The 24,010-nt window shown below is 40.8% G+C and overlaps 2 protein-coding genes across 2 annotated transcripts; both read right to left on the reverse strand.

The window, feature by feature from the left end:
* Nucleotides 1-263: 263 nt before the first annotated feature.
* LOC116997886 (outer dense fiber protein 3-like) lies at nucleotides 264-2,904 on the reverse strand. The gene is made up of 6 exons (XM_033063077.1): nucleotides 2,107-2,904; nucleotides 1,782-1,982; nucleotides 1,464-1,565; nucleotides 990-1,111; nucleotides 465-602; nucleotides 264-359 (listed from the first exon to the last, which is right to left on the reverse strand). Exons 1-6 carry the CDS (start codon nucleotides 2,210-2,212, stop codon nucleotides 264-266), a joined length of 765 nt encoding a protein of 254 aa, XP_032918968.1. The 5' UTR covers nucleotides 2,213-2,904.
* A 569-nt stretch (nucleotides 2,905-3,473) lies between these two features.
* On the reverse strand, nucleotides 3,474-6,178 carry LOC116997887 (outer dense fiber protein 3-like). Its single transcript, XM_033063080.1, has 6 exons — nucleotides 5,998-6,178; nucleotides 5,673-5,873; nucleotides 5,355-5,456; nucleotides 4,881-5,002; nucleotides 4,397-4,534; nucleotides 3,474-4,286 (listed from the first exon to the last, which is right to left on the reverse strand). The coding sequence occupies exons 1-6, from the start codon at nucleotides 6,101-6,103 to the stop codon at nucleotides 4,191-4,193; spliced, it is 765 nt and encodes a 254-aa protein (XP_032918971.1). The 5' UTR covers nucleotides 6,104-6,178; the 3' UTR covers nucleotides 3,474-4,190.
* Between the last annotated feature and the right edge of the window lie 17,832 nt (nucleotides 6,179-24,010).

Below are 24,010 nucleotides of genomic sequence, written 5' to 3' on the forward strand. Positions count from 1 at the left end.
GCAAGAGTGAGAGCTGCCTGGCCAATTCTCACCCTGTTCCCTGGCAAAAACAGCCTCCCCAGGGGCGCAGTAGAGTCCCATCACTGGGCACAATCAAGTTTGAGTTTGGCTGGGTGCTCGCTAATCTTTTCCAGGCTGACATTCCCAAAAGAGGGCTGGATGAGGCGTAGACATGAGTGAGAGCCAGTGGTCTGCACCCAGGCACACCGAAACCCCCCGCCACAAATGAGGAACAGAAGAACATCTCTGCAGGTTATCTGTCTTTAATCAATTTGTGACTTAGGTACTACAGAAGCTTCATAGGCAGAGTGTCGAATACCAAAACTGAAAGCAGGATCCCGGGTCTTGGTCGCTGACAACTGGAAGGAGAAAGTGGGAAGCAAAGAAGTGAAGATGGTGCCTCATTCTCTAGAGTTGTCCTCAAGTGATGGCTGTTCAGCATGAGAGGCTGGGGGGCTACTTACCTTTCCTGGGTTGTATTCTGCCGGACCCGGAGCTGTACCCGTGCCAACAGCTTTGGTTTTAATTCTCATGGTGAATTTGGGGGCTTTAGGCTTGTAAACATCTAGGTCCACCTTGTTAAATGCCGCAGGACCTGGAGTCTGCAAGAGAAGCAGTGAGGTTGATGTCCACGAGTATGTGCTGCTTTAGGTGGCTGGCCAGAGGAGCAGTGTGGGAGGTCTGGAGCCTTGGGAAGGAGGGCTCCTTGGGAAGAGAGGTAGATTACCTAGAGGACAAAGGGGATTAGTGCTATTAGTACCAATGAGCTGTACCATGCCAAAACTGCTGGTGTGGAAAACGGAGGGACTGCAGGTGTCGGTGTTATTGGGAATAGCAGAGCCAGAGGCCCTGTGACTTCTTGGCCTTTGCCACAGGTGCAGGGAAGCATGTGTTATGTGGGGATATGGCAGGTACTGGGGCCCTGCTGCCTTGAGGAGAGCAGCTGAGCTTCTGCTGCTGCTGTGAGAGAACAGAGAAGCACAGCTCACCTTTGCCATGTCCTGAAAACAGCTCTGGTATTGACTCTTCCATCTCATAGAGTAGCATGGTGCGGCAGGGGTGGACGGTGTGCGGGGTCCCAGAATCCTGGGCAGGCTATAGGCAGCAGGACCTGAAAATGGAATAGGTAGAGAGCATAGGTCAGTCCTGTGGGAAAGGGTGCAATGGCTGGGTGGAAAAGAGTCAGCCAACCAAGCTGGCTGTGAGGAGCAGCAAGGGTATCCTGTCCCTCATCCCAGTGCCTCTGGCTTCTGTTGCATGTGATGGGCATTGGCTGTTTGAAATCAGACTGCCAGTTCTTCTGTGAGATGGTAGAAGTTGGTGCTCTGGGAGAGCAAGAAGCTTGTTGAGCACAGACACTGTGTCCTGCTGCCTAGGCATTTTCTAGGCCTGTTGAAGCAGCTGCAGATACAGCCTGGAGGACACACAGGCTGTAAGAATGTCTGTTTCCCCAAGTTCCGTACCTGGCGTTTGGGAACATTTTATGTCCTTTGGTCGGGAGAATATGCTATTTGCCCTTGCAGAATGGTAGACATGTTTATCAGCAGGTTCCGTGGTGTAGTCACCTGGGACAGAGAAGGAGGGGAGAGAAGAAGTGAAGCTGGGGACCTGACTGTAAGCCAAAGAGGAGAAGTCAGGAGGAGGTGTTCAGTCTTGCTTGTTTTCTGTCTGGAGCTGTCTGAAGGCCATTCAGGGCATGAGCAGAGGGCTTTCAGTGGCACAGGGCAGCAGTAAGTCGTGCTTGTCTGGCCTGAAAGAAGGGCTGCAGAAATGCTACTCACTGGGTCCTGGGGTGACCACAATCTTGGTCTTCGGACGAGCCGTCACCAGTGCCGTCGGAGGCACATGCTTCCCAGACTTTGTAATAGATGAATCAATGAAATATTGAGGACCTGGCGAACAGGTCGCTGCACTAGGATATGTAGTGGTTCCAAATGAGTATGCAGGAGCTCTTTGCCTGGTGGGGTCATGACCTGGGTGACCTGGGAAGAAAAGCCTGTAATAGGACCTGTGCCTGCAACTGTGTCATGAAAGGAAGTTTCTAAGTGGAAGCAAACTGTGTGTTGTGCCTCCTGCTACCACTGCTGCCCATGACAGTTGGCTAACCTGTTGTCCCTGGGAGCCCATACTTCGGACCTGGGGTGTTGAATTCTGCAAGGATTGGGCCCCTTCGGGGATGAGGTCTCCAGGTGCCTACCCAGGGTCCCTGCATGCTGGTAGCTGAGAAAATACAGGAAAAACCGGAGCGCTACCAAGGGGCTTCTCTGGCACAGCCCTGGTACAGCGCTTTCCTGTAGCCCAGAGCAGGAAGAAGGGAAATTAGCATCACGAAAGAAAGTGACAGAAAGTGAAGAACAGTAAGTAACAGATGGAGGAGAAGGAGGAACTGGGGGGAAGCAGCAAGTTAGAATCAAAGATGCGGCAAAAACTCCCTGCTGTGCCCTCAGGCAGTGCTGGTTGGCCAGACTCGCGGCAGTGGCTAAGCACAGCAGCAGCCTGGCAGGATGGTAGCCTCCAGCGAATGTGGCACTGACTGCGTGAGGTGCAGAGAGGGACACCGTCTCCTCAGTGACATCATAATCCATTGCTAGGTGGATCCATCATCACCTGGTAACATCTCAAAGGGTCATTCTCATCCAGTGATGAGCAAAGCCCACTGTGATGTCAAGACCCTTAAGCTGTTCGTGCTGCAGTGCTGCTGTATTGCCTGCAGGGTTCCTCTGGGGCTGGGCATGGGGCTACCATGGGACTGGCTCAGTGTGGTGTGGGGTAGCCCCAGTTTGTCCTCACATAGTCCTGCTTGTGTCCCATGTGCACAGAGATGCAGCACAGCCCTTTCAGTCCAAGGGTGCCTGAGCACACGTTTTTTCTCACCAAAGGGGATGAAAGAAACTTAACCAACACCGATTTGTTGTGAATAAGCAGACACTTTTTTATTATACTTCCAGAAACTGGGGGGATTACTCCTCCAAATTTGTTCTGATCACCAAACAATTCCTTCATTTTATATCCTTTTTCTACTGTGTCATTTTTGCATAAGTACTTTTACATACTATGCATAATGTGCCATTCTTAATTTTACTCTCTATAATTACTGGTTTCACTAGTTGTACAACTTCAGTAATATTCCTACCCTAAGGGAAGCATTTGCCTTATCTATTGAAATCTACTGATTGGAATCCTTCATATTCAAATTAAGATGGGAAGTGTAGGTGGTTTCCAAGCAGACTAACTGGTCTGCATGACAATTTCTACACCTTCTTGAAAAAGGCATAAGATATTTGGTAACTTCTCGGTAGGGTTTTTCTGGCAGAATACTTTAAAAACAGCACTCTTAACATTTCTATACCATATGCTTCGTGATTTTCTACTTGCAATCATAGCTAACACTTTTTTCTTTTTTATTATTAAATCAATTATTTTATCAGTATATTTATAGCAGTCTGAGTAGACTGAAGTGCTGGCCACAGAGCTGAGAGAGGCTCCTTTTGGAGCAACAGTGAGACTGCCTGCACTAGTTCCCACCCTGTTCCCTAACAATCAGGGACAATTCCATTTGGCATCAACACTTAGCCAGAGGGGAAAACAGCCTCCCCAAGGACGCAGTAGAGTCCCATCACTGGGCACAATCAAGTTTGAGTTTGGCTGGGTGCTGGTTAGTCTCTTCCAGGCTGCCTTTCCCAAATGAGGTCACCTTCCAAGATCCCTTCCCACCTGGGCTGTTGCAGGATCCTATGATGATTGTATTTTTAGATGGCAATAATGGTTCCTTCTCCTTAACTGTCAGTGGTCTGGGGACTTGCCTGTGGAAATGAGCCCCTGCATGTGGCAAGAGATGATGCAGGGCAGCAGTGTTTCTAGGCACACCCTGGGCAGATGCCACCTGTGTGCACTGGAAAGGGAGATGCTGAGATGGGCGTTGTCCTTGGGGCCAGGATGGGCCATGGGATGAGAGGTGCAAGGCAGGGCTGGAAAGCTTTCACAGTGTTTTGCTCTGGTTAGGTGAAATGGTGCTGTTGGAGATGTCAGCCTGGCTCACACTGTTATCTCGCTGCTCTCCCCTCACCATGCCATGTTTTGACTGAGGCATAGACATGAGACAGTGAGAGCCAGTGGTCTGCATCCAGGTGCACATAACCCCCGCTGCCACAAAGGAGGAACAGAAGAATATCTCTACAGGTTCTCTGTCTTTAATCAAGATGTGTTTCTGGCATTAAAGAAGCTTTATAGAGAGAATGTCGGAGTCCAAAAGTGTAAGCAGGATCCCGGCCTTTGATGAGTGATACCTGGAAGGAGAAAGTGGGAAGCAAAGAGGTGAAGATGGTGCCTCATTCTCCAGAGTTGTCCACATGTGACAGCTGTTCAGCATAACAGGTAGAGGGGCAGGCTGCCTTACCTTTCCAAGGCTGTAGTCTGCTGGACCTGGAAATCTATCCTTGCCAGCAAGATTGGTTTTAAGTCCCATTGTGTACTTGGGAGCTTTGGGTTTGTAAAAGTCTAGGTCCACCTTGGCAAATGCTGCAGGACCTGGAGTCTGCAAGAGAAGCAGTGAGGTTGATGTCCACGAGTATGTGCTGCTTTAGGTGGCTGGCCAGAGGAGCAGTGTGGGAGGTCTGGAGCCTTGGGAAGGAGGGCTCCTTGGGAAGAGAGGTAGATTACCTAGAGGACAAAGGGGATTAGTGCTATTAGTACCAATGAGCTGTACCATGCCAAAACTGCTGGTGTGGAAAACGGAGGGCTCTGTGACTTCTTGGCCTTTGCCACAGGTGCAGGGAAGCATGTGTTACGTAGGGATATGGCAGGTACTGGGGCCCTGCTGCCTTGAGGAGAGCAGCTGAGCTTCTGCTGCTGCTGTGAGAGAACAGAGAAGCACAGCTCACCTTTGCCATGTCCTGAAAACAGCTCTGGTATTGACTCTTCCATCTCATAGAGTAGCACGGTTCGGCACGGGTGTATACTGTGCGGGGTCCCAGAATCCTGGGCAGGCTATAGGAGCCAGGACCTGAAAATGGAATAGGTAGAGAGCATAGGTCAGTCCTGTGGGAAAGGGTGCAATGGCTGGGTGGAAAAGAGTCAGCCAACCAAGCTGGCTGTGAGGAGCAGCAAGGGTATCCTGTCCCTCATCCCAGTGCCTCTGGCTTCTGTTGCATGTGATGGGCATTGGCTGTTTGAAATCAGACTGCCAGTTCTTCTGTGAGATGGTAGAAGTTGGTGCTCTGGGAGAGCAAGAAGCTTGTTGAGCACAGACACTGTGTCCTGCTGCCTAGGCATTTTCTAGGCCTGTTGAAGCAGCTGCAGATACAGCCTGGAGGACACACAGGCTGTAAGAATGTCTGTTTCCCCAAGTTCCGTACCTGGCGTTTGGGAACCTTTTGCGTCCTTTGGTCGGAATACCATGGTCTGCGACGGTGCGGTATGGTAGACATGTTTATCAGCAGGTTCCGTGGTGTAGTCACCTGGGACAGAGAAGGAGGGGAGAGAAGAAGTGAAGCTGGGGACCTAACTGTAAGCCAAAGAGGAGAAGTCAGGAGGAGGTGTTCAGTCTTGCTTGTTTTCTGTCTGGAGCTGTCTGAAGGCCATTCAGGGCATGAGCAGAGGGCTTTCATTGGCACAGGGCAGCAGTAAATCGTGCTTGTCTGGCCTGGAAGAAGGGCTGCAGAAATGCTACTCACTGGGTCCTGGGGTGACCGCAATCTTGGTCTTGTATCGTCCCGTCACATGCGCCGCAGGAGGCACATACTTCCCAGTATTGGTGATGGATGAATGGATGAAGTATCGAGGTCCTGGTGAGCAGTTCTCCGTGGAAGTGCTTTTGGTTCCTCTAAAAGAGTATGCAGGAGCTCTTTGCCTGGTGGGGTCATGACCCGGGTGACCTGGGAAGAAAAACCTGTAATAGGACCTGTGCCTGCAACTGTGTCATGAAAGGAAGTTTCTAAGTGGAAGCAAACTGTGTGTTGTGCCTCCTGCTACCACTGCTGCCCATGACAGTTGGCTAACCTGTTGTCCCAGGGATCAAGTACTTGGGACCTGGAGTGTTGAATTCTGCAAGGATTGGGCCCCTTCGGGGATGAGGTCTCCAGGTGCCTACCCAGGGTCCCTGCATGCTGGTAGCTGAGAAACTACAGGAAAAACCAGAGCGCTACCAAGGGGCTTCTCTGGCACAGCCCTGGTACAGCGCTTTCCTGTAGCCCAGAGCAGGAAGAAGGGAAATTAGCATCACGAAAGAAAGTGACAGAAAGTGAAGAACAGTAAGTAACAGGTGGAGGAGAAGGAGGAACTGGGGAGAAGCAGCAAGTTAGAAGCAAAGATGCAGCAAAAACTCCCTGCTGAGCCCTCAGGCAGTGCTGGTTTGCCAGGCCAGCAGCAGAGGAGAAGCACAGGGTTGGCCTGGCAGGGTTGTAGCCTCCAGCTTGTACTCAGGTGGAATGTGGCACTGACTGCGTGAGGTGCAGAGAGGGACACTGTCTCCTCAGTGACATCATAATCCATTGCTAGGTGGATCCATCATCACCTGGTAACATCTCAAAGGGTCATTCTCATCCAGTGATGAGCAAAGCCCACTGTGATGTCAAGACCCTTAAGCTGTTCATGCTGCAGTGCTGCTGTATTGCCTGCAGGGTTCCTCTGGGGTTGGGCATGGGGCTACCATGGAACTGACTCAGTGTGGTGTGGGGTAGCCCCAGTTTGTCCTCACATAGTCCTGCTTGTGTCCCATGTGCACGGACACACAGTCATTTCTAGTCCACTGGTTACTGAGCAGAGGGCTTTTGTCAAATGGGTTGTGTCTGACGGAGGTGCTGGCCACAGAGCGGACAGAGCTGAACTGCTGTGAGCTGACAGAGGTTCAGCCTCAAAACGTCCTTGCAAGCTGCCCACTCTAATTCTCTCCCATTCCCTAGAAACCAGGGGAGAATCCTTTTGGCATCACCACTTAGCCAGAGGTGATGACTCCCCAAGAAGTGACTCCCCAAGAACCAGAAGAATTAAAAAGGCTTTTTCTCAAACTTTGCACTTTTCTTGCTTCGGCCCTTCCCTTATGTCTTGCTCTGGGGAGAAGGGAGTGAGTAAACATCTGAACTGGCTTAGCTTCTGTCCAGGATCAACAACTGAGCTTCTAATCTTCTTTAGCAACAATGTAAGAATGGCCTTCTTCAGGGGTGTATAAATATGCGTTAACTGTAACTTACAGTGCTTGCAGGCATTTACAGTGGGAGATCCCCTGTAATACTCTGGGGATTTGAGAGTGTCCAATGCCCAGTTTGTGCTTTGTATCTTTTGATGTTTTCCCAAGGTCTCTGTGCTACGATCTTACTGTTACTATTAGGAGGGAGACAGCAAAGCTATGGATAATCTCAGTTGTTCTGGCCTCTCTGTTTTGAGGGCACCCAGTGTCTGCATCATTACTCAGATGCTATTGATGTCTTCAAGCAGTTTTCTCCCTTTAATGCTCATTCTTCAGGTTGTTTTGGGAGTTCATGGTCACTAGGATTTTCAATGTTGATGTGTCAGGAATACATGAACTCTTTCAAGGTTTCCCTGGGAGGGTTGAGCAGAGTTAAGTTTCATTATTCTGATTTTGTCAGTAGTGTGTTAATTTTTATGCTTGCCATATGGGTGCTCCCACCAGGTTTTTCTATTCCCAGATTTCATTTTTTTCGGACTACTTGTTAATAATACCAGTCATTACCCATACTTTGTTTAGTGACCCTTTAAAGTTTTCAGTGTCCACGTTCTTATGGTTTGAGACCCTTATGAATTTTCTTTCATTGCTGTGCTACATGGGCTGTGGTTAATTTAGCATCAGTTAGGAAATACATTCTGAAGCATATAAATTGTGATTTGAATGGAGATGCTGTGGGTGAGGTAAATCAGTGGGAAGTGGCAGTTTGTGGAGTTACAACTCCACAACTCCAGTTTGTGGAGTGGCAAACCAGTTTAGAAGACATAAGAGTTCTTTAACACAAGCTGATTTGTATGGTGAAGGGTACTTAAACTTCAAAGGCAGCCGCAGATAGAATTTTCTCCCACTGGTAAAGTACTCATGCAGTTTTCATAACACTTGCAATCTTTGATACTAACAAATTTATATAAGAGCTTGCTCTCTTACCATAGGTAAAGCAGGTATTGAGAAGACTGGCAAGAGTTAATACATTACCACTGCAGCTGGCTAGTTACATGTCTTGCTGCAATATATTAGAAATGCCAGCATTGGTTCATGAGGCTTAACCAGTTCTTGTGTTGTTTGTGGCATTCACCTGAATCTTGTGCATCCATTTTTATCTCCTACTTTCCTCTGTCCCATACCAGTGCAAAGCTATTGATTAAGTTTTGTTCAGATGATGCTTTGGAGCCTACTGATGTCAGCTCCTCTAGACTTGGAGCATTGTTTTCACTCTGAAGACTTAAAAAACAGCCATTCCAGTAAATAGCCTTCTTGGGTGATGGTATGTTAGCTCTGAAGCCCACTGATAACAGCTGCAAGAAGAAAGCTTTGCAGTGGGTTGGAGGTGTTAAACCTGGAGCCCAATGATAACAGCCCCCCAGAAGCATCCCATAGAACGGGGCATTTACCCTGGAGATAGGAATATTGACAGGAACCCCTAGAACTATCCCTTGTGCAGAACATTCAAAACATTAAAGGGGCAGTCCTCAGCCAAAAGGCTGTTTCCCAGAGCTGCCATCAGTAGGCTCTAGAGCCTAGAATGAGTGAAAACTATGTTTATTCACAGTTTGTGAATAGCAATAGGCAGTGACTTGCAGGACAGGATAATTTACTGGTATTGAGACTGGCAGTGGGTGTAACATACTTAGCACATTTTTGATATACTTAGCATATTTTATTTCAAACTTCTTAAAAGGATAGGCTGTAATTGATCTGTGTTCAGTGAGAGTATGGAATAGTGTTGCTGGAAGTTGTAGCCCAGTCAACACAAAAGGATGGCAGAATTAAAAGATGCCTATTAAAACTCATCAAACTCTTCAGCAGTAATTACTGTGTATGATATATTATGTACTCACAAATAACTGGATACCTAAACGTTTTCTCTGCATGTTACAAGATCTTTGTACAGCGCATTTTAGGAACTGATAGAGTTGGCTTAATTAAAACAAAAATTAGTATAACAGATTTTACATGTATGTTTCAGAGATAATTTCATTGATATGGAGGATCCCTGCTGTACCCACAACTCCCAGCACAATACGTACTGGTGCAGTCAAATACCATATTGTATGACCTCTAGTGTATGCCACATTAGATGCCTTCTTTTGACAAATAAAAGGAAAATATGTTTAAAATGTCAGAAATTAAGTTTGATCTAGTTTCAACTTTTGGTTTTAAAAGAGATGGAGGCTTAAATACCCATACATTTGAGGGCTTTCATATCTGTGCAGTTTCAATTCTGATTCAGTTAAGGACAGGATTTGAGTTTTTACCTCTCCTCAGCAAGGTGATCTTAACAATGAATGACAATGCTTGGATAAATTTGTCCAGTTTTCTTTTTTCTGTTACTCTACTGAGGACCTTTAACAGTAGTGCTTCAATGCTAAGAAATACTCCTCAAAAGCATGGAAGTGGCAAGAAGTACTCACCAATCTTTTGGTTCTTTTGGTTCAGAGAACACAGACTACCTGCTGTAACTCTGTTTTTAAGAAGAATGTTAAACAATTTCATTGACATTTATTCCATTAATGTGTTTGGTGTCAAGTGTGTAAATGCACTTAGAGGTCCTGAGGCTGTCCCTTCAAAACCATAGAACTGCTGCTTCAGTCTAGGGACTCACACATGGAATGTTTGCTGGACCAAATGGTATGACAGATGCTTTTTGACATCAAAATGAAAAATGAAAGAGAGATATAAATCCCAAATCACTAATTAAATTTTTTCTTAGAATATATGATGATAACTGTATAGGAGAAATAGGAGAAATTAATTTGATTTACAGTTCTAGTAATTAAATAAATGCCATGTATTTAATGAATCCAAAACAAACCTTTAAAACAAAAATTTGAGATCGCACAGGCAGCAAAATCTATGATATCACATAATTTATGGTTTATAAAATCAGGAACTGGCTTGTGCAGCTCTAATCCTTCAAGAGAAATCAAGGTATATGTGGAATAACTATGAAAACCAGCATGGGATGGGAGAATGTGCTCTATAGCAGGGCTATGTTTCCGTGTTTCTAGTCACCCTGTACAGGTGACTAGCCTACAGTAACTCTGGCCCCTTCCTCTCTACTCTTTACTGAGCTGGACAGAATTGCTCACTAAGGAAAGAAATGCTTGCCAAGTACAGCTTGGCTCCAGTTTACCACAGAGCAAGGGGATAATCCGAGGACAGATCAGGAGTATCACTGTGCAGCATCTTTGTCAGGGCTTCTAGCTCGTTTATACCAAAGAAACCATTACATTAATTTTACATCAGTTAACATTTCAACTTTAATTCTTCAGTTACCTTAGTGGAATTTTTTTTTTTTTTATTTTTTATTTTCATGTAAGATAGCATAGGCTTGAAATTAGGTCTGTGATAAGTAATTTGGCTGGTTTTTTTTAATAACTATACATTTATTGATGAACTTTTCAAATAAAAAGCAGAAAAAGAATAATACTTTATAAAGAATATTATAAAGAATATTATAAAGAAAAAAAATAATTGCAAGGAGAGTATTACCTACTATTTTTGGAATTTCTCTAAGATTCCTGTCTTGGCTGTATTTCAAGAATCTGTCTATACATTGCATTCCTGAGCCTATCAGCCTTACAGATCAGTTAATAAAAGTCAATCAGTGCTTGTATAACTTGTCTGCTACTGCCTGAAGCAGAATTACAAAAGCAAAATGTGTTCAAAACTCCACCAGGAGTTTCTGTCATCTTAAAACTCCAAGTGTATGACCTCATGGCAACTAAAAAATAAATATTCCACAGCAGCTTGAAGAAACTTGCAGTTACTATGCATTCATGTCAACAAAACAAGAAATCTTCAGGAGTAGTAATGTTTTCACTTTCTGCTGTTAGAATGATTCATTTAGAAGGGGAAACTAATGGCAAAAGAACCATGAATATGAAACAACTGACAAGGAGAAACTAACAAATGCAATTAATTAGAAAATAGTAATTTGATTGCTAAGTGGGAAGATTTATAAGCAACATAGAATTATCGTGTGCATTAATCAGGTTTACCACAGTTGCAATTAATTGTTCAATACTAAGCTTCCTCACATATTCTGAATATCCTGACTGATTTACCATGAATTTCTGTATAATCTTGACTTTGAGCTTTCATTAGTGTTCATTCTTCTGCATACTCAGCTAGGGTATATTTTATTTCATGAAGATGACTTTCAAATACACTGAAGTAATTTGTTAATGCAAATTGTTTTTCTCTCATGAAATCACACACAATTTTTGTTACATGTGAGGAGAAACACTCTAAGTAATTGCTATAGACACCAATCTGTAATCAGCTCTCATTAACTTTTAAGTGAATTGGGGGTGTTATTCTTATAATGAAACAGTATTATGCCTTCTTAATCCATTGCTCTAATTCGTAACTTTGACCTGAGAATCAGTGAAAATATTTTACTCATGTAATGGGAATTGGAATTAGAAAATAAAATTATTTTTTTTAGTTCAGTCAGGAATTTTATTTCAACTATTTTAGCAATAATATTTTCATACGCATTTTCTTTCAAAAATAATAGCATTTCTTCTCACCAATACATGTTCTAGAATCTTCAAGATTATATAATTTTACGATGTAAAAATTTGGAAGACATTCTGTATCTTGATTCCACAACCAGAAACCTACATGCCATTTACCTCAAAGTCTAACAAAATTAGATGTTGACCATTTTACAGTAACTTTAGCAGTACAATTGTGAGAGATTGGGCAATAGCACAATTATCCAGTTTGTACTCTGGCTTCCTTAAAAGATTGAGCAGCTTTTGCAACATGAGGAGTTCATGTGCCTGACACTGGAGACGTGGCACCATTGCAAAATGGTTTGGGAAATGCAGCAGTGGACTTGGCCAAGGAGATGTATTTAACCTTGGGCAGCCCAGCCCAGCAATGCTATCACTAGGAGAATATTAAAACATAATCTGAGATCAATTTCACAACATTTTACAACATAACATAAGATCAATTTCTTAAAACCACATCACATGTTGCTCTTATTTTTCAAAGCTCATGATGGATCATGGTCTTGAGTTTAAAGGACTCATGTGAGAAGAGCTCAGAATTTAGAAGAAGCAAGGATCTGAAGGTACATTAGAGAAATACTGAAGAAGTCTGTATTGCTTTTAATTAGCATGGATCATTTAATCTGTGGAAGTTAGCATTTAATATTAGAAAAGTGAGACCACACAGGCCCATCTCAGATGCAGTGGGTTCAGCATCAGACCACCACGTACACATGCAGTTAAGGCTGCTGTGCAGTTTGCACAATCTGTGGAAGAAGCACATCCAGAACTGGGTGAAATTCTGCAAAACTAAGAGTCAGGTTTGGGCTTTAGTTTCTCATCATCAGTTTCTCATTGATAGGCATAGCGATTTTCACAGTCAACGTGGACTTATTTACACACATAGTTTAATTTCAGAATGCATAGTTAAATGCAAAATGAAATTAGAATATCAATCGGTATCAGTGCTGTTTTTTGTGGGTTTTAAAAAATATTTGGCTTGTTATGAGGAGGATTTTTGAAAAAAAAAATCATTACAGTAAGCATCTTTGTAAGCAAAGCGCATGGAGGGTATAAAGAAATAGCCTTATACTTATATAGAAATATTTTCATTTGGTAAGGCAATCAGCCTAACTCCTCTGAAGGCCTCAGAATCAGTTCTGCTAGCTTTTCTCTTTCTTCTGGTTCATTCCTCAGAAATTTTGAGGGACTATCACCCAAGTTGTTGCTACTGGCTCATTTCGCCCTGAAGCTTTCAAAGGAAACTGCTGAAATAGATCAGGCCACGTGCAGTCTTGTTTTACACAGTTACCAGACTTGTACCATTAGAAAATGTGGTGCATTTATTTTAAAGCATCCTTTCCACTGCAGTTGTGTGGAACAATGATCTGCTGAATTTAATTCACAGATCAAAGAGGGAGGAAATTAACCAACACAGTAAATTGATTATTTCATGGGTGACATAACCAAGGCAATGATTTATCTTAATAAAGAGCAACATCCCTCTAGTCCTTAACTGAATTCCAGCCAATGCAATAATACTCAGTTGTTAATGACTTTGATGTTGATGTGGAAAAGTGAATGACTGTATAATCACTGAAATGAGACCTCATCACAGTTGGAAATGTTTAAGCCAAATCATTTTGGACTGTGAAAAGAGCCCTGAGTGGTATAGATTGGCTGGGTCCCAGATTTTCAGCCTTAGCTAAATAGGGCCTGAAAACTTTATCATACTGCCATGCCTCGGGCTGGTCTGCAATTCTGACAGCCCCGGAGAGTTGCAGTTTAATGCAGACGTGGGGACTCACTGCGGAAAAAGAATTCGGGATTTACAGAACACCACGGAGGTACACGAAACCCACTTCACGTGGGTAAAGAACTCAAATTTGACTCCCAAAACTGACAACGAGGGGCTGGTGACACTGAGCAGGCGACAGGCTCGGGCTGGCAGGCTCGGGCACAGGATCCCGGTCCGGTGCCGGCGGTCCCGGGCAGTGACGGCAGTCCCGGTCCGGTGCCGGGCACATTTCCCTGTGCATGCTGGCAGAGGCACAGCCCAGGCAGGCACAGCACCGCAGCCGCCCCGGCTCGTCCAGGCTGCCGCAAAATGCTGGCACTGGCCCTAGGGACGCCACCGGCCATAAATACCTGTCTGCCGGCAGCTATCTTTAGGAGAGGGAACACCAGAAAGGAAGCAGAAGTCAAATAGGAAAAATCGTACTGAGAGCTTATGTTTATATCCCACATCACTAAATATGGCTTAGGACGCTGAAATGAAGCATTAGTCATTTGTTGCAGCCTTCACCTCCCCCTTTACCCTTCCCTACGAACTCTTACAATAACAAACCAGGCTAAAATTAGAGCTGCTTTATAGTACATTAATTTGATTATCATTGTCTCGGCTCTGATGGAACACGTCACATCAGTAGGACGGACACTCTTTACATCAAGGTTCCCTGATGCTGAAGCTCAGCTCTTGGATCCAAGGAGGAAGTCAGGTCATTTTTTTCTGCTCAGGTTTCCTTCACAATCACTGAATTCCCAGGGAAGGATTCCTAGCATTGTCATTACCCTCTCCACACCTTGTTAACTTTTTTTTTTCCAAAAAAAGGTGGGAAGAACACTCTGCATCCTCCCAGCCTGACTTTGCCCCATGCACACTGTGACAAATCAAGAAGACATGAGGGAGGAAGAAGATGATGGCAAATTACAAAGTTTGCAAGTCCAACTTTTCTAACCTCAGCAGAGAGGCAGAGGCAGCTGCAGGTAGGTTTGGAAGAATTTCAAGAACTCACCCTATTTGAATACCACACAGCCTCCAGGCTCCAGAAACATGATACTCTGATGCTGATCATTTAAGGAAAAAAAAGGGCTAAGGATTATTAAACTGCTCATCCAGGCCTGCAGCTGGGGGTGACTCAGAGTGCAGAGTTGGAAAAATGCCCATGTGGCAAGATTAGAAACTCATTTGTGTAGTTTATGTGGCCTTGCCAGGAGCCTCCGTTTTTTCCAAACCTTCAGTTTATTAACTTTAAAAGCACTCCTTTCCTGTTGGGGATCTGGCATGGCTGCAGCCCGGCAGCTCTTTCTCCTTTTGCATTAACAACACTTAGAGGCTTTCTTTCCTTTTCAAAATCGACTGTGTGAGATCATCTGGAATTTTCAAATGTGCTCGCTCTTTCTTTTCATTTCTTTCTTTGTCCTAGGGTTCAATTTAAATCCAAGCGCTTTTAAACTAACTGTATTCAGCCAGCCAGCACTTTCAGGAGTATATGTTATGAAAGCAGGAAAAGAAAAGGCCTTCTTGTCATCAAAACCATAATAATTATGTGTCAAATGTAATTACCGCTCTGTGGGTAATACATCTAATACTCGGTGACAGAGTAAGCAGCCTGCAGAAGTAGAAAGTAACTGGTGGCAGGATAAAATTTGATATAAAATTAACCATCATGCTTAAATGCTCTGTCTCATAAAGTTCTACCAAAAATGCAAAGGCAAGGAAAAAGGTTTTTTTTCTTCACCTAAAATTGCTAATGTGCAAAAGCTCAGTTCTCTCCACCTCCATACAATGAATCACAGCTCTTTTAAAATAAGAAACACTGCTATAAATGTGAACATTACAAGGATCACACTCTTGTGAAGGAGCTCATCTAACAGGAAGGAATTAAGTGTGGGAGTTCTCTCCTCTTAACCCATTACGTTTCCTCATTATTACCTTCACACTGCATGCTTGATTCACTCAGTAAGAAACAAGCTTTCTGCATTTCCCTACCTTCTTCAAAACTAATGAGCAGCTGGTGGAACTGATACGTGCCTGTGAATTTGAAGACTACTGAAATGTGTAGTCATATTCTGAAGGAGCAAAAAAGTGCTATGTCAGGAAACAGTATTCTAAATATGACAACATGTGTGAGAAACTTGTCCAGTTTAAAAAATACATGTCCTCTCCTCCCTAATACTCTTCTAAGTAGGCTTAACATAATCTAACATATTCAATAAACACTTTAAAATGTAACGATTTGTTAATGTGAGTCTAGATCCTGCAAATAATCTTCAATAACTGTGTGTTTAGCTGTTATATTCTGAGTAAAACTGGTTCATCTCATTTTTTCCTAAAGGCATAAGTTTTTTTGAGGATTGATGTGTTTACTGGAGCTAATATTATGTACATATGTGTCTCTACTAATTTGTGTAGGACTACATAATAGTAAAGTTAAGCGTAACAAAAATACTCTAAGTGGCTCTACATTCTAGTCCTCAGTTTTACATGCTCCTGCATGATCATAAGAAAAACAGGATTTCTGTACATTTTCATTTCAGCTTTATTAACGTGCTTTGATTTTCTTTACATTTGTTTTGTCTTTTTATTTCAGGAATGTTGTGTTTTCTAGGAGACATATTTAATGAAATATTAATAGCATTAGAAGTCTTTGAAAACTTCGAAATATTTTCAATATGCCTTTACATCAGAATTAATTTTTTCAATCTAAAGTTTCTTAGAAATTTTATAACTCAAAATACTCATCAAATAACTGTAATGGTTCATTATACAAGGAAAATTCATGCTTATAATTTATTGCATTGGAAGCATGATCTTAAAGATCACAGTAATCCAATTAAACAACAGTGTTCAGTCACAGGATTAAAATCAGGTTTATAAAAATCCAGTGCTTGAAAAGGTGCTCCCAGATAAAGAATTGACAATATTTGGTGATTTTTAAATTGCACACTTGGGGGAAAGGAAACCCTGGAAAATGCTGGACAAACCACCAGTTTTTAAAGATTTAGTATGAGATATTTATTTTTTTCTCACTAGGCCTACTCTCCTTTTTTTCACATATCAAAAACAAAGCCCAGAGTGTGGGGGTTTTTTTCTGATTTTTGAATGCTCCAAGCGTTCTAGTAAAAATTATCTGTTAAGTTAAATCCAAAGTCTTTCTCTAGTATTAGGTGTGAGAAAATGAAGGCATCTCATGAACTTGTTTTTACCTACTCAGTAGGCATGTTCAGATACTATTCTGCTTTGTAATAAGATTTTGGAACACATTTCATTGACTGCCAGACTATGCACATACAGACATAGTTAGCAGAATTTGCTATCAGTCTCAGAGCAAGAGCATTTGTAAAAGTTAATGGTATTACCTAGAACAGGTGGATCATAGGAAAGTATTTCCACTAATTAGCCTCAGTTCTTTTATGTGTTTATTTATTGAAAAGATATCATAAGTCTGTCTCTTATAAATGACTAATTGGGACCAACTTTAATTGATGGGTAGTAGGCACTAGAAGAGCTCCACATTCAAGATAGCAGTGAGAAACTGTTTGTACCATAATAAAAGAGCAGTGGTGATTAACAAGGGTTATTTCCTCAAAAACAAAATTCATCCCAAAGGATGTAGTATTTGGGGTTTGCCTGGTACACATGCCTTTGGTCTTGTCACGGGTGCTTCCTTTAAATTTCAGTAGTGTTCCCGGTTCCACTGGGTGTACTATGTGATACAAGCAGCTCTGTCTATACACATAATTATCAGCACTTGAGGAACACAGGCTCAAAACCATTCTCTGGCTTTCTTTTGATAAATAAGACTGATGAAAAGAATGGCTCAGAACTGCCAGGTTTGGTTATGGTTTCTGAAGAATTAAGTCAACATGAAAGAAATCATGTTTTTAAACAGTATTGTTCTCTTCAGAATGATCCCCCAATTTACTGAATTGAACTCATTGGGTCCCAGGTTCAAATGCTGTTTCTGCTCATCAGTCACCACTTGTTGCTTGAACTAAACAACACATCTGTAATTTTCAACTTGACTAGAATTAGCTCCCAAAAAAAAACGTTTCAAACACTTCTGACTAAATTGGAAACACCTGTAAGAGTTATATCTTTTCCTGACATAAATTCGTGACAAGGAGTTCATACAAGAGCTGCAGAGAGACAAAAAAAATAGTGCAATAAGTATTTAAGGTACCAGAAAAATAATTGCTGCAACTAGGTAGGTATAGGAGAAATGAATATGTGACCCCAGCCTGCTGACTTCCTATAATACCAAAATAGATGCTTGATACCTCTGTTGTGTTAACCAGAAAATGACTGCCTGAAGCAAGATCAAATGTCTCATTAGCGCTTATAATCGCTTCCATAAGATGAAAACAGATGAAAGAAGAAAGTATGAAATTCAAACAGTAGATGAAAAAAATTGATCCCTTTTGTTCTGTGGTGTGCCTTCTCTCTCAGATGGGCCTCATAATTAACCTGAGTTCAACAAAGTCATTATAAATGGAGTTCCAGAAAACCTGATCTCACTTTTCACAGTGTTCATAGATACTCTGGATGGTTCTTTGTATATAACCACCAGTAATTACAATAAAGGATAAAATTTCTTCCTGAACACAATTTTAATGCTAGATTTATTACTGCCTTCCAAACTAATGACAGCATGTTCTTTCACATCCATATCTCTATGCCTTCAATGTGGAAAAAATATTCTGCCTTAACCATTAGAAAGTTATATTCTTCCAGAATTCTAGAAATCCTCGATTCCATCTCTACTAGGGAAGTTATAATTTAATTTATTCTAACCTATGGGCTTGTTCTAGCCTATGGAATTGCTGTTGAGGATGCACAAAGAATAATATTGATTCATATTACAGTTGCATAAATTTGATATATGAGTAGATCTACCCACACACTGAATACATGAAGTAAGGGATAGCTACATGCAGTTACTTGGTTACATTTAATGACTTCTGACGTGTGTTCAGGAGCAGAATGCTAATAAGAATTTGTTTTTAAGAGGTGATGCTGAGAGATGGAGGCTACTGCAGTCACTCTGCATAGCCAACATGGTAAAGACCACCAGATTTCATCTTTCAGAAAAGATGACTGACAGACCAAAGAATATGCCAGGTGATGCTAGGTGATGTTATTTTTCCATGCTTATGTTTCTCTTAACTGTAACATCCAATATTTAGTGAAGAAGCCAATTCTGTGACATCACTTACCAGAAACTACAGGGCTCAGAACAATGTGCTGTTATGAAAGTAGTTGTAAGAACCCATAATTTCTTCCCACTTCATTTGTTATGGTTTAGTAAAACACAATATGTTTAGATGGATGTAGGTTCTGTTTTACTTTGTTGTTACTTAGATTGCTGGTATTAGTTTCTATCCACAAGTATAATAATTCAAATCTACTGATTTGACAATGTGAAAGTATTGGGTATTTGGACTTAAGTGCATTAAGACCAAGAAAAATCAGAAACAGTTTGAATATTAGTATTTCCTTGCATTTTTCCTCTCTTCCACTCGAAAAAAAATCCCCAAATATTTCTGCTAGGAGGATCTCAAGGAAGAAGGTTGAGTAAAATCAAAATAAATAATTTTCTTTTAAGGATAAGGCTAACATGTATGAAAAAGATTATATCTTTCTTCATATGATTTCCATGGTGATGGTGGAATTTACTTCCAGGTTCTCTAAATCAGTATTGTTATGAATGATTTATGAACAAAATGAACTTTCAAAGGGACTGGACACCACCCTAATGAAAAATTCTTTATGGTCCAGTGGGTAGATACTAACTTCTGGTTTCATACTACAAACTAAACATAAGTGGACATTATCACAGGAATGTTTGGTTTTGTCAGAGTTTTAAGAAGTGTCTTGTAAATTATAAAAGTCCAAGAGTGTTCTCTGTGAAGAAAGTTTCTGTCATATTTACATAGCCACATTTATTTTGGTGACACCAAGCAAGCACTGTCTTCTGAAGTGGACCAAAATGAAAAGTTAATGATAGGTAGGATGACACGTAATAGTGTGGAAGTGTGTGTGAAAGTGACAGCATTTACTTCACTGAATACTCACAATGTAAATCCAAAAATTACACATAATCTTAACTGCATCATTTTCCAACAGCAGTGAAAAATCCCCCACACTGATGAAAATGCTGTAAAAAATGAGCAACATGTTCTGTGGAAGGTTGATGTTTTGCTGGTTTCCCACTTGGATTTATTGCTTCTGATTGAAGAATGAATATAATGCATACTCTCCACAATGGGAAATTGTACTTTTGCTGTAATACATTTTTCATGCTGAAAAGAAGTTTCTTCCATTCAAGAGACATGCTTACAGCAACTGGAAGATCAGGCTGTAACTACAGTGACTAGGGTTAAATTTAAATGACAAAACTCTTGCCTCTGTTTTCCACAAAGAAGGGAATGTTGATTTTAAAAGTAATCTTCAGTTTATATCTCCCCCTCTCTCACCACTATTTGAATTTTTGAAAATCCCTCTCCCTTCCTGTACAATTCATCAGAATTTCTTCTATCCACTTTCTTCGTAGATACAGCAAATATGGTTTCAATATTGAATTTGCCTTATTTAATAAAACAAAATGGAATTTAAAAATACCTGCTTATTATCAAATTATTTTTCTTTTGCAATTGTCTTAAAATTTTTCCTATCTCCATTTCCTGCCTTTAAAATCTTCTTCTTTATGAGAAATCGTATATGTGCAATAGCTAAATCAAGACAGAGATGACTATAAGGCATTAAGCGTGTAATAGTTTTGCCCCTAAGTTCCACCATCTGCTGTGATACACACAGTGTATTCCAAAGAAAAATATTTTCTGCTTTAAGATTATTATAAAACTGACAAGCTTAGATAGGGAAATAATAATTCTCTTCATTGTCACTTTTGCTATTTTAACATTTACTATCAACTGCTACTTAAATTCAGCTCGTTACAAAGCACACTGCACAATCTACCACACAAAAATACAAGCCAGCTTCAATCAATTCTGTTTGAAGAAACATAAAGGACTACCAAGATAAACTTTATGCTGTAAAACCAGGGTTATCAGGTTCATAGGAAACCTGAAGTCAGTTACACTTCTCAGAGTTCTGTGTCTTTCTTCAAGTGCAGAAAATTAATGCTATTTTTTAAATCATGAAAATGTGTTAAATCTACAAAAGTAATTGACAACCAAATCTTGTATGTGAGAAAAATATACATTTTCCCACAAAGAACCTATGGTCTCATTTTTATGGAGACAACACCTGAACAGAACTAGCAAGAAAAAATACTGATGCTGATAAGTATGATAAAATATTACTACCATACTCTATTTTGGTACAACAGCAATATATTACATACAACAAAATTAACTTAACCAGGAAGGCACATTTTTCAGAAGTTCAGGAAAACAAATTCAGTTTATAAATAGTATGATCATGAAGTCATTCAAAACAATGGACCTTTCTCTGAACTATATAAAGCTTCTAGATATTTTTTTCTAATGTATCTTTATAAAACCAGGCTAAAAAAGAGGGAAAAGGAAAAAACACTTTTATTAAACATATGCTATCCATGCTGCTTCTCTTTCCTTTACAGATAGAGTATATACATGTGAAAATAAATTATACTACATAGAGATGCACAGTGACCAAAAATGAATTACTATTAACATTTATTATATACATTCGTAAAAGCATTGACTTTTTGCATGGTGACATTCAGTGCTCTGTCTGGAATTCATGCCTTACAAACTTTAGGAAATGCTGAAAAACATGTGGTTATGTGCCATCAAGTTTATATAACCTTGCCCTGCATGAGAACTGTAACTGTCCCCTCCAAAATAAAAACAAAATAAGGAAGGGATACAGGGGTTCCCCTTCCCCTTTGCCAAACGAATACGCTTCTGTGTCCTGTCCAGGCTCCGAGAGAAGGAAGTTGGGTTTAGTTGTCAGAGTGCCAACACCATGGCTCAGGAGAATAGAGCTCCATTGCCTGTTCTTGCACTGACGTCCTGTGTGAACCTGGGTAGCTCACAGTTCCCTCCCTGCCCCTGAAAAATGAGAACAGCACTGTCCTACAGCCAGCTGTTGCACTGATAAATAAATACGAGGCTGCAAAATAAGCAGATTGTGGGAGAAGTGGGAGCATAGGCAATACAATAATTTCTGTTCTGCAGTTGACTCATAGAAGTATGGCTGCACAACATACCTGGAATATACAAACACACTTTCTCTTTCAAATTATCCAACACAGATAAAGATTGCTGATTCTAACCAGAAAACTGCAAATAACAAAATCTGAGACTTTGACATTGTGACATCACAATTTAACCATTGTTATTACACAACAAATGTTACCTCTCTTATTATTGGACTAGCCACAGACCATGTTAAAGTATCCTAAACCAACATGTTTTCAGATCCAGGGATTTGAGATATTTTTTAAATGTATAAGGGAATAGTACTGGGAGGCTAGTGGTACTGCTTGTATATAACATACACTTGATGATATATGTTATACTGTTCCAGGAAGAACTGCTCTACTCAACTCAGTGATCCATCTTCCATTTTTGTGATTCTGTCTTTCCTTCCATACATTCTCATTTCAATTTATTAAAAAAAAAATACTTGATTTGTTTAATTGAAACATATTCTTTTAATGAAACTTGGAAATACCATTGAGAGTGGAAATACTCTTGAGAAGAGAACTGTATTTCCTTGATTAGCTTATTACTTTTTATGGCAACTTGCAAAAAAGGACAAAAAAACTAGCTAACGACCATTTGAAATGGAATCACTTAGTCTTCGTGGATAAGTATTTTCCTGTAAATATTTGATTCTCCACTTACCCACCATATGTCCAGTAAAAACAAGGGATGGAAAGTGGCCATTTCAGTGACCTTGTGTCCCTCCCTTAGAGGAAGACGGCTGACAGGTAGATATATGAACAGTTTGTTATTGCAGATTCCAGATCTTGTGATTATCTCTGACTCAACTTCTGGGGTTTTATCTGGAATTCCTGTGGCGGGTCAACTTGTGTACTACTCCTTGTCTTTACCTTGTAGCGACCCCAGGTTAAAAATACACCTTACAATAATGCAAAACAGTTTCCAAAATTACTGTTTGAGTTGAAATAATGATGGCAAGCTCCAGACACAGAATGATCCAAAAGATATATCTCAAAATGTAGACTTCAGTTTATCTGTGAAGATATTATCATTATGAGTTTATCTATACTTTTGGGGTTCAGTTTTCAGCTTTATGTGATATAGTAGATGGAGTACGTAATTGCCATTCAATTTTTTAAGGACTAAACTATACAAATTTTATAATCTTTCAAGCATATTATGTGACACTGCCAGATGACATATTTTTAAAATGTCTTGTTAGAATTGCTTGGAACTTATTTGATGAGGAAAGATAAGTATTTGCATCTAAATCTCTTTATATGTTTAGAATATATGTCCAGATTTATTCACAAAATATAACCTATGAATCAGTATCACTAACATTTATAAAGTACTCGTAGTTCCTCTGGTAAATATTTTGGAGAGTGGCACACATAGACAAATTTTGCCTAGATCTTCCTGCTCCTTCATCAAATATCAGGTTATATTTCCTTGCTTCTGCCCCTAAATAAATTTCAAATTCTACTGATGTCATGTCCTTTGTTAATATTTTTTGCTACATTAGGCATTAGGCCTCTTCAAAAGCTTTATTATTTTCCTCATCACAGAGAAAAAAAAGAACTTTTAATCTTTGAGAGCTGTGGATGTCACTTTTGAACACATCCTAGTAACCTAGGATAAGGTCATCTCTGGCCTTTCTTACAGCAAAAAATAAATGCATTTTATCCCTCTTGCCCATCATTCACTTCCTCCTGTAGATAGCATAGATGTTCTGACAAAGATTTGCTGACATTTTGCTTCCTTCTCATTAATCTCTATCTTCTGGGCCCTCACTGTAGCACACCTATCATTCTCAGGGTAGTGCTGCAGGATTTCTCCAATTTCCTGTGGGAATATCTTTCTAGCAAGATGCAGAAGTCAGGAGAGAATTCTGACAATGCACTATAAGTGAACAATGCACATGTTATTGGAGGACTAAGGGAAGAACAGGGGACAAGGGTTCTGCTATTTTTGTTCATGTCTCAACACAAGAGTAGCCTCCCCTGCACGTAAACACAGGAAAACAGGACATCTTCTCCTTCAAACTTGGACTTCAAACTGCAAGTTAGAGCAAGAACCTAAATTTTGGTTGTTTGCCATGGCTCACTCCTGTCCCTGTACTATGATTTGTTGTTTCTCAGTAGTACTGTCTCACTGGGATTTCCTGAAAGATGCACAAGTACCAAGAAATACAGCAAAATAAATGTATCTGAAAAACAAGAAATAGCACTTCATTAGAGATTGAATTTATAATTCAGAAATATATATTTTTGTGGTTTTTTTCCAGTTACAGTGGTGCACAACCTTTCTAACCAGGCTTGGATAAAAGAAACAAGAAGGAAATGCGTAAAGGAGTGTACTGCCTCAACAG

Source organism: Catharus ustulatus, chromosome 6 (genome assembly GCF_009819885.2).
Source record: "Catharus ustulatus isolate bCatUst1 chromosome 6, bCatUst1.pri.v2, whole genome shotgun sequence".
Classification (NCBI taxonomy): Eukaryota; Metazoa; Chordata; class Aves; order Passeriformes; family Turdidae; genus Catharus; species Catharus ustulatus.